The sequence below is a fragment of the Halichoerus grypus genome, chromosome 8, assembly GCF_964656455.1.
Source record: "Halichoerus grypus chromosome 8, mHalGry1.hap1.1, whole genome shotgun sequence".
Lineage (NCBI taxonomy): Eukaryota > Metazoa > Chordata > Mammalia > Carnivora > Phocidae > Halichoerus > Halichoerus grypus.
In genome coordinates, this window is record NC_135719.1 from 81,062,208 (window position 1) to 81,073,052 (window position 10,845).

Below are 10,845 nucleotides of genomic sequence, written 5' to 3' on the forward strand. Positions count from 1 at the left end.
ATCGGGCTCCCTGCTCAGTGGGAAGCCTGCTTCTCCCTCTCCCACTCCCCCTGCTTGTGCTCCCTCTCTCATCTCTCTGTCAAATAAATTGTTAAAAAATCTTAAAAAAAAGAGAGAGATTAAAGAAACCTAACATCCAGGGGCACCAGCCTGGCTCAGTTGGTAGAGCATGTGATTCTCAATGTTGGGGTCATGAGTTCAAGTCTCACATTTGGCATGGCGCCTATTAAAAAAAAAAAAAAAAAAAGCAGGGGTGCCTGGGTGGCTCAGTTGGGGTTAAGTGTCTGCCTTTAGCTCAGGTCGTGATCTCAGGGTCCTGGGATCAAGCCCCTCATTGGGCTCCCTGCTTAGCGGGGAGCCTGCTCTCCCTCTCCCCCTGCTTGTGCTCTCTCTTCTGTCAAATAAATATAAATAAATCTTAAAAAAAAACAAAAAAAACACAGAAAAAACAAACCTAACATCCAAATGTAATACCCAGACCTTCAATGGACCCTAGACCAAGAAAACAAATTAGGGAAATTTTAATATGACCTAGACAATAGATATCATGAAATTATTAATTTTTAGGCATAATAATTTTATTAGTTATACAGAGGAATGCCGTTATTAAGAGTTGCCTGCTTAAGTACTTAGGGAATGATATATCACATCTGTAACTTACTATACAATGGCTCTGGAAGAAAAAAGTCTGTATAACTACAGATTTATCAGTCTATATAGAGAGAGTGGTAGGAGGGAAAGGAGAGAGAGAGAAAAGCTAAATGTTAATAATTGTTGAATCTCGGTTGTTAAGACTATACTGGTGTTTATTGTACTATTCTTTTAATTTTTCTGTAGGTTTGAAACTTTAGTCCAAAAATGTTGGGGAAAAGATGAAGTAGAGAACGAAGCAATTTTGACTATTTCTGACTTTTTCCATTAATCTGTTTGTGATTTGTGAATTTCGTGTGGGCCAACATTTCCTTGTAGATAAATGGCAGTAAGCACCATTTATAGAAAAAATCTAAATTATGTTAAAGACCTTAGTTTTTCCTATAAACCAATCCAAGACCATCATTATTTATTGTAGCAGAACACCTCAAGACAGTCTAGACAGTCTCCCTTGAAAGTAGTTTGAGAAGGTGAGTAGGCTCTCGTAAGTAAGGGTGGAGACCTTCTGCTTCTGTTCTCAGTCCCTGACTTTGATGGCATCAGGGCCCTCCCTGCCTTGTTCGAAGCTAAGTGGACTATGAAACTTGGTTCCTTGGGGTGATCTCTTCCCACTCCCTCCTTTAGAGAAAAAAGTAACCCTCAAACCACACAGGGCGATCTCTTCCCACTCTGCTTTCAGAGAAAAAAGTAACCCTCAAACCACACCAGCGGGAACCGGGAATACAAGTGGCTTGTGTCTTTCCCTGTAACAGGGCTGGATGCTCTGCTGCTTTATCCTAACTGGCCCACTAAGAGCCGGGGTGACAGAATCGTCCCCTACCCGCCGTGGCCTCCAGCCCTCCTCTGGATATTACAGTTCTTCAAGAGCAAGGTCAGATTTAATCCATGTCTGCTCTCCAAGAATGAAGCCTCTAAGACTCCAGGTGGGCAGGCCGGCACTCCTACCTCCCACTCCTAGCGTAAGCATTACACATCTGTTCATCTGGATCCACTCAGTTCCCCTCCTTACCCATCTAGTCTTTGATGTTCTTTTTTCATCCGTGCCCAAAGGAAGCATCATCACTTTATTCAGGAGATAATCAAATATAATACAGGGCTGACACTGACAAATAGCTGCACAGAGAATTACATAAATCTGCTCCATTTCCCAGAAGAGACTCAGTCACTGTAAACAAGGAAGAAAAACAAGGAAGAAAAACCAGGACGGTGCCTAATCCACTGCAGGGTTTCAAGCAAGCGTCCCCACACTCCTGGAGTGAAAGTGGGCCTCAGGTGGAGGTGATCCTTTCAGCAGGAGGAGGGGGAGGCAGCGCCCATGCAGAAGTCCGTCGCCGGAACCCCACCAGGCAGCGCTCAGCGACAGGCCTTGTTAAACTCCCGGAGGGCCCAGCGCTTGTTCTCAGCTGCCTGCTTGAGTTGAGTGTACTCTTTTACCAGCCTGTCAAACTCCTCCCCAAGGACCTCATAGGTGCTCAGGACCTGTCGGGACTTCTCCATGTCCTGCTCTTGTAGGCGAATGGCCCCCTCCAAACGGTCCCTATATGCCCGGGGAAGAGAAGATACAATGTAAGCATCTGGCTCCTCAGAAAGGAGACAAGAATGTGAACACATTAAAATGAGCGGGTTGGAGAGTTTGGGACCAGGCCCTTGGGAGTTCTCACCTAATGAGACGATGAACTTCCACCTTCTCAGCAGTGTAAGTGTCAGACAAGATCTTTAGCTCCTCCATCCTGACAGAGGGGAAAAAAGAAATGCTGAGGGTCCCTGATGGGAGCAGAGTTAGGAACAGGACATAGTACCTGCCCATGGTCAAGATGTGGGCTAAGCAGTGACAGGATAAGCAAGGTCACTCTGAATTCCTGAGTAACGTATCTCACAAGAGTGCACCTATTTCGGAAGGCTTTAAAATAAGACTTAAGGGGCACCTGGGGCGCTCAGTGGGTTGAGCATCCAACTCTTGATTTTGGCTCAGGGTCATGAGACCGGCCCCATGTTGCACTCAATGCTGGGTCTGCCTGTCCCTCTCCCTCTGCTCCCCCCCCCCACTCGCATGCTCTCTAAAATATTAAGTAAAATTTAAAAATGAAATAAAGTAAGACTCAAGAATGTTGAAAGGGGGCGTCTGGGTGGCACAGTCAGTTGAGCGTCTGACTCTTGGTTTTGGCTCAGGTTGTGATCTCAGGGTTGTGGGATCGAGCCCCGTGTCAGGCTCTGTGGTCAGCGCAGAGTCTGCTCGGGACTCTCTTTCTGCCCCTCCCCACAGTGCATGCTTGTGCTCTCAAAATAAATAAATCTTAAAAAAAAAAAAAAAGAAAAAGAAAAGAATGTTGAACACTTCTGGGTAATCCAAAGGCTAATACTGCTGTGTGCCATTAACTGAAGACCCATAAGACCCTAGGCACGGCAGACAGGAAAGAGAGAGAAGGGGGAGGGTGTGTGAGACCGAGTTCCCGAGACCCACAGGGGGCATATAGCTCACCTCAGCTTAAGGATCATGGCACTGCACTTGATCTCCAGGTACTGGGCATTGATGCGGTCCAGCTCAGACTGAGTCTTAAGCCGGTGCTCCTGAAGAAGCCTCTGCAGCAAGGCAAGGCAGCGCAGAAGTACCTGAGCCCCGGGGAGGCAGGAAGAGGGCAAAATCAGAAGTCAGTAGAAAAGAAGGTAGATCAAAACTCCTTGGCTTCCCCAAAAGTGCCCCTGGCACCAGGATAAAAGACACAAGAGGCTATCCCACTGCTCTGACAAACCTGGGAGTAGGTGGCACTCTTCTTCTCGAGCAACACCGTCTGCTCCTTCTGCTGGCTCTTGGCATCCTGGCATTGCTGCTTCTCACCCACCAGGACCTCTGCCAGTTTCCACACCTTTGCTGCCTTCAAGGTTTCACTGTCGGAATCTGGGCAAAGAGACAGAGGACTAGGGGCGCCTGGGTGGCTCAGCCGGTTAAGCATCTGCCTTTGGCTCAGGTTATGATCCCAGGGTCCTGGGATCGAGCCCCGCATCGGGCTCCCTGCTCGGCGGGAAGCCTGCTTCTCCCTCTCCCGCTCCGCCTGTTTGTGTTCCCTCTCTCACTGTGTCTCTCTCTGTCAAATAAATTAAAAAAAAAAAAAAGACCTGGTTCTCGGGGCGCCTGGGTGGCTCAGTTGTTAAACATCTGCCTTCGGCTCAGGTCATGATCCCAGGGTCCTGGGATCGAGCCCTGCATTGGGCTCCCTGCTCAGTGGGAAGCCTGCTTCTCCCTCCCCCATTCCCCCTGCTTGTGTTCCTGCTGTCGCTCTCTCTCTCTCTCTGTCAAATAAATAAATAAAATCTTTAAAAAAAAACATAAGGGCGCCTGGGTGGCTCAGTTGGTTAAGCGACTGCCTCCGGCTCAGGTCATGGTCCTGGAGTCCTGGGATCGAGTCCCACATCGGGCTCCCGGCTCAGCGGGGAGCCTGCTTCTCCCTCTGACCCTCTCCCCTCTCATGCTGTTTCTCTCTCTCTCTCTCTCAAATAAAGAAATAAATAAAATCTTTAAAAAAAAAAAAAACATAAAAAAATAATAAAATGGCCCAGTTCTCAAAAAGTTCTCTTTGCTCTTACCTTTATTATTTTTTTTATTTAAATAATCTCTACACCCAACATGGGGCTCGAACTCATGACCCCGAGATCAAGAGTCAAATGCTCTTCAGACTGAGCCAGCCTCGTGCCCCTCGCTCTTACCTTTAAGTCCAGATTTGGCCCTTAATTCTTAAGTCATAGAAATGAAGATAAAGGGAATATCTATTAGCCTGAACTTTCTTCCCTATTCCATTCTGATTCTCTGGAGACGAATGAACTCATCCTTCCCTGAAGTAAGAGGACACTTGGTACCTTGCTGAAAAAAAGGAGTTCTCACACAATTCCTTGCTTGTATTCTACCAGCAAGGAAGCAAACAAATAAGCATCTCCAATGCTTCCTAGCTTCTGCCCCAAATCTAAAATTCAGTGCATTCTTCTCAGAAGAGCAGACCAGGAACCCTGCAGGTTAGCTGGGAACAGAGCAGAGTGCCAGCACTCACCTGAATTGGGGTCATGGTAGCAGAGCAGGGTGAAACATTTCTTCTTGAGCTGCTCCTCCACGTCCAGTGGGAGCCGAGCTCTCATCCACACAAAATCCTATAGCCACAGAAGCAAAAAGAGAGATGCAAATAGACTATTAGAACTAGGAAGATCCAGCCAATGAGTAAAGGATGATAACACTCTCACTGATACCAGAAAAATGCATCAAGAGACAACAGGGAGATTCATTTTTATTAGCCTATCAAATTTGCAAAGAATAAAATGATGGTCAAGACCCCACATTGATGAAAAGGTGGGGAACTGGCAATATGTACCAATATGTTTAATGTGTATACCCTCTGACCAGTGATCCCACTTTGAGAACTCATAATTGGGGAAATAATCATACAAAGGCAAACACACTTATGAACTAGCATGTTCCTATCAGTGAGGTTTCTAACAGCAAAAATGCAGAAACTACCATATCCATCATTAAGGTTAAGCAAACTATGCTACATCCATATAATGGAATCCATTTTTTTTTTTTAATGTAATCTCTACCCCCCAATGTGGGGCTCAAACTCACCACCCTGAGATCAAGAGTTGCAAGGTCTACCGACTGAGCCAGCCAGGCGCCCCCATACAATGGAATCCTATCAGTGATTTAAACTGATGAAATAGGGGCGCCTGGGTGGCTCAGTTGGTTTCGGCTCAGGTCATGATCTCAGGGTTGTGAGATTGAGCCACGAGTCAGCTCCATGCTCAGCAGGGAGTCTGCTTGGGATTCTCTCTCTCCCTCTGCCCCTCCTCTCACTTGCACTCTCTCCCTCTCAAATAAATAAATAAATCCTTTAAAAAATAAAATAAAACAGGGGCGCCTGGGTGGCTCAGCTGTTAAGCGTCTGCCTTCGGCTCAGGTCATGATCCCAGGGTCCTGGGATCGAGCCCCGCATCGGGCTCCCTCCTCGGCAGGAAGCCTGCTTCTCCGTCTCCCACTCCCCTTGCTTGTGTTCCTGATCTCGCTGTGTCTCCCTGTCAAATAAATAAATAAAATCTTAAAAATAAATAAATAAATAAAATAAAATAAAACAAAATAAACTGATGATATAATAAGAACACTGAGCACAGACTATGTGCCTGGCACTGTGCTAAGAGTGCTTTAGGAGCGATCATCTTATTCACATTTATTTATTGACTTGAAAAAAGTCCCAAATATATTAAGTGAAAACAGATTACATTCACTATACAAGCATGGAGGCTATAATACCATTTATGTCGAGCTGTATAAAATATACTGTACTTACTCCTAGGTGTAGTATTTCAGCTTTTACTTTCTTCTGTGTAACATATTTCTTATTTGAGTTTGGCCCCCATGAACATGTATCATTTTTACAAAAACAAAAGTGTAACAAAAAACCGTTTAAATATATAGGAGAAATTAAGCCATTTCACTTCTTTGGTCCCAATATCTGCCCACCCACAACCTCTGAGCGGGGCATGAGCTCCAGAAGGTCCGCCTTCTCCAGCCCCAGCAGCGGAGGCATTTCCCTCTCCTGGCTGGGACCTAACAGTCGTGTCAGCTCAGTCACGAGTAGCCGCTGTTCAAGGGTCTCATGAAACTGAGAGAGAATAAAAAACAAAAAGAGGTTACTATACAACTTCTCCCCCTCCACCTCCTCCATCCTCATAAACCAGTTCTTCACACATTTTCAAAGTCCTCAAACATCTTATCCCCTTCAGCTGCCGGTGCCTTCTCCTGTCAATCTTTCTTTTCAAAACCCTGACAACACACCCACCTCTTCCGCCATAATTACAGTCTATTTCTTCTTCTTCTTTTAACAGATTTTATTTTTAAGTAATATCTACACCCAGTGTGGGGCTTGAACTCACAGGCTTGAACCCTGAGATCAAGAGTCACACGCTCCACCCACCGAGCCAGCCAGGTGCCCCAGTCCATTTCTTCTTTGATAACCATTACTCGAAGTTCCTATTTCCCCCAGAGCATACAATCAGGTGAAGCCATAGTTGGCCTGGTCATTCCTGCAGCTGGTAACTACCCCCTACTGCATCTCTCCTGCTTCACCTTTTTGTCCTCAGAAGTTAAATTTGTGTCTTGTGTCTTCACATAGTAGTCCACAAGCAGCTCTTGAATGACTCTCTGTAAAATCTCAGACCTCAGCCATGTTGTCTTATGCAGTCGAACTTCCTTCCATGCCTACGAAACCAAAAAAATCCCAGGTAGGAACCTCTTTCTCTCTTGGAAAATTTTTCCTTCCTCCTAGCATCCCTCCTCCCAGGGCTCTTACCTGAGCCTGCTCCTTTGCCAGGGTGAGGCTTAAGGCGCTCTCATCCATGTGCTGTGAGAGACCCAGCAGCAGTTTGCTGAAGTGTGGGTTCTGTAACAGGTCCTCTTCACTCAGGTTACAAGGAGGAAGCTGTTTGCTGCACACTTAATGGGATGTCCCCCATAGGGGCAAAAAAAAAAAAAAAAAAAAGCAAAGAGGCTATCATATATAATTGAGAATCACTCTTAGCTTAATACTCACTTCCAAAAAACCCCTAGGTTTTTAGTAGGGAAGTTTTCTAAATCTAATGAAATGTTTAAAAAACCCCACAAATAAACTCAAGGCAATACTCAAAAGTAACAAGCATTTCTATATATATACAAAGATATTAATCAAGAATTAGGGAATGAGTCTCCAATGAAACTAAGAGCTTAGAAAATGGAAGTACAGTTGGAAAGTATTAGACAAATAGAATCAGGAATAAGGGACCTTTTGGTAGGGGTCACCACAGTACTCCAAATGCCTCATTCACATAGAATAACTAGAATTCTTGAGGAAGGGAAAAAAACAGAGGTAAAGTTCCAACTTTGGATGTGATCTCTAGTTGCATAAGCAAGACTGCAAGAAGATAAACTCTTAGGAGTAACTGAAAAACTGAATTAAATTCTTATTATAAACAGAGCTGGGTAACCCATGTGGATTCAGAGCAGCACAAGAATGAGAAAAAGTGCAAGAAACTGGGATCCTCTGGTTATTGCCTCAGCTCAAGGGCCTCTTTCCATCTCTTTTCCCACATGCTTTCTGCTGGGGTCTTCTGTTTTACTCCTACTTACCAAACAATCAAACTTTCATGCTTTGGACCATGAGAAAGCACTTTTGGAAAATAACTCTTTTTTCTCCCCCTCAGGCACTGAAGGATCAACTTGGCAATGTTCAAAATATAGAAGATTCAAGTTCTTGAAGGATTCAAGATATAGAAAGGGTTTGAGATAGGGAAAGAATTCAAGATACAGAAGGATTCAAGATATAGAAAGGGCTTGAGATAGGGGAAGAATTCAAGATACGTAAGGATCTGAGATTTTGGAGTACAAGATATGAGAAAATTCAAGACCCAGGTAGAAAGGAAGCCTTCACAGAGTTTGCCGGCCACCCTTCTCTTCAGGTTATGCCTGCTGATGCAGCATGGAAGCGACTGGAGTTTTTAGTCTACTGCACAGGAGGGTGCTTAACAGGAGCCGGTGTAATCTGTTTTCTAATAAAAGTGTCGAAGAATCTTCATGTATCCTAGTTTCCCCAGGAACTTCGGCTTTTATGTGAGAAATCATACTGGTGGACTTTATAAATCCTTTTTATTATAGAAAGCAAGAACCTGGCCCAGACCTCTCTGGGTAAGTCATCAAACCTCCTTCAAATGGCAGCCCTTACCTTGTTGGAGTATTTCCATCCCCTCTCCAGGTGAGCAGAAATCTCCGGATGCCATCTGATTTTCTTGAAATTCTTATGTGTGGAACTGAGTGAAAGAACAAGAAGTAAATACACTGGGTGGCTGCTCCAAGAAAACTACCTTGGGTTCAAATTTCTGTTGTCTATAAGCTGGGGAGGAACCACAGGGATGCCTTTTACAGGGACAGACTATATCACACACCCTGGGTCTCAAGCTCCTGTACAAGTTTTATGGGCAGACTTATAAGTGGCAAAACAATCTGCATTCTAAGCACATAAATGTTTCCACTTGTTCCAAGCTGTCAAAAACGGAGCCTCCTTTGGAAAGAAAATTTTCCAATTCACTAAACAGAAGGATGCTCCCCTCCCCTCAACATTATGTCTAAGTTAAAATAGGGTTGCAGCTTTCCGGTTATGAGTGAATTGGGGAAAGGGGTGTGTGTGGGGGGGAGGTGGGGGAAGTCAGTGTCTGCTTTTTTCCCCCCAGTCAAATAACTCAGCTATCAAATTCCACAAGTTTCTTGAGCTTCTTTAACTTGTCCTTTCATCTAAAATCTGTTGGTAGTTTTTGATCATTAACTCTCGAATCATCCTTCAGGAGTGACAAATCATTCCACACTTGAAAAACAACAACTGGTTTTCACATAACAGCATTAGTAAGGAGCACCTGGAGGAAAGAGCATGACAAGACTGACAGGGAGGTCAGTGCCAAAAGAGCAACGCAAAGGTGTAGTTAATGCAGCTGAGGCTGGGATGGCAGCTGTCGGGTGTTTTGCCAGAACATGGAGTACACTGAAAAGTATGACATCAACACAAGGGGGCAGTAAACATGGGCACAGTTTGTGGACTCTGGAGACTAAATTTTTCCCTTGACGTTATTTTCCTTTTTTTTTTTTTTTGCTCCACCCACTCCTCTCTGTAAGGTATCAACTCCAAAGGGCAGCTGAGTCTCCCAAAGCAGAAGACATTGAAGGTTATTATGATTTAACACTTTAAGTTCACAGAACATTTGGTTTACTCCCTCGTTTTATGAGTAGCATCAAAGTAACTACTCATTTATTTTGTAACATGGTCCAGGGGGGAACACAGATGAGGAGTCGGAATGCTAAAACTTAATTTGCAGCTCTGCAGTTGCTTCTGTGTGAATTTAAGGGAAATGTTTTTTTGTGCCAAACTTTTTTCCACCTGCAAAACGGAGATAATGAATCCTGCCTTGGCTGAGACACCAAGAATTAATAACACAATCGACTTGTCAACAAAAGCCACTAGTTAGTTAAGCCCAGTGTTTTAACAATTCTGTTTATCGTTGATCTAAGTTCTGCAGGCAAATTTCGCACACGGAAATGAGGACCCACACAGATTTCCAAAAGTCAGCTGTTCTTCCCTCTCTAGGGGAACTGCCCACTTGGGTTTTCTTGGAGTGCCTTTCTTTCACCCTTTTAAAATGTTACAGGGCGTGAACGAAGGCGGCAATCAGGCTCGATTCTCCACCCTCTGCACTCAGACGTGTTAAAACGCTGCTACAGGGGACCCAAGCATTTAAATGTTCTGACTCAGGCGTCTTTTAAATTCTTAGAGCTGTCTTTACACGCTGCACTGAACGTTAAATTGATTTTACAGGTATTTTCACAAGATGTGACCCTTACAGGGCCCGAGATGAATCAAAATGCGGAGCGGGCTCTCCGGCGCCTACTTCCCTTCCGTCTGGTCAGCCAAGGATTCCCAAGGGCGAGGGCGGCCGCGGCGGCCGGACTAACCCTCCCCGCACTCCTCCTCCCCGCAGCGCGGCCCGCCGACCCTCCGAGGCAAACCTGCACACCAGAGGGCAGCTGAAGCTCCCGAGGCCGTGCGGAGCGGGCTGGGACGGGCTGGCCGGCAGCGTCGACACCGGGACCCCGCCCGCGCCCGGGCTCCGGAACCTCTCACTCGGACCGGGCGCTGGGGCTGGGGGAAGAGATGCCCGGGAGGACCGCGCGGGAAGGTCGGGGGAGGTGGGGAAAAGGCTCAAAGTGCACGCGAGGCCTCGTGAGAGGGGAAGAGGGGCGGGGCCACGCTCGAGGCGGGAACGCCAGGCCCCGCCCCCCGCCGAGCGCGAGCCCTCGGTCGTCAACCGCCGGCGAACGCAGCCTTTGGGGTGTGAGCCGGCGGCCTCTTGGCCCGTTTTCCTGAGTACCTCCCCCTTATTGAGGGCAAATGTTGAGAAAATGGTTTTGATTGCTAATATTTATTGAGGGCCTACAGTGAGTCAGGAACTGTCAAGCAAAGGTTTACTTGCCATTCCTCATTTAGATCTCGTGTAAATTCGTACAGCGTCCTATGAGGAAGTCACTATCATATCCATTTTACAGAGGGGAAAATTAAGGCGCAAAGAAATTAAGTACTTGTTTGAGGTCGCAGCTCACAGCGTTTAAACCTGACCCAGTGGCCCTCTGAACCTTCCCAGACC

The 10,845-nt window shown here is 45.9% G+C and overlaps 1 protein-coding gene across 3 annotated transcripts; it reads right to left on the minus strand.

The window, feature by feature from the left end:
- Positions 1-1,701: 1,701 nt before the first annotated feature.
- Positions 1,702-10,408, minus strand: HAUS4 (HAUS augmin like complex subunit 4). Of its 3 annotated transcripts, none has more exons than XM_036114840.2 (10): positions 10,219-10,408; positions 8,382-8,466; positions 6,978-7,120; positions 6,755-6,886; positions 6,156-6,290; positions 4,692-4,788; positions 3,402-3,547; positions 3,131-3,261; positions 2,313-2,381; positions 1,702-2,188 (listed from the first exon to the last, which is right to left on the minus strand). In XM_036114840.2, exons 2-10 carry the CDS (start codon positions 8,434-8,436, stop codon positions 2,005-2,007), a joined length of 1,092 nt encoding a protein of 363 aa, XP_035970733.1. In that variant the 5' UTR covers positions 8,437-8,466; positions 10,219-10,408; the 3' UTR covers positions 1,702-2,004. The 3 variants fall into 3 exon arrangements, with proteins under 3 accessions (XP_035970733.1, XP_035970732.1, XP_035970734.1); XM_036114839.2 differs by having other exon boundaries at positions 10,211-10,408; XM_036114841.2 differs by lacking the exon at positions 10,219-10,408 and adding an exon at positions 10,046-10,162.
- Positions 10,409-10,845: the final 437 nt, after the last annotated feature.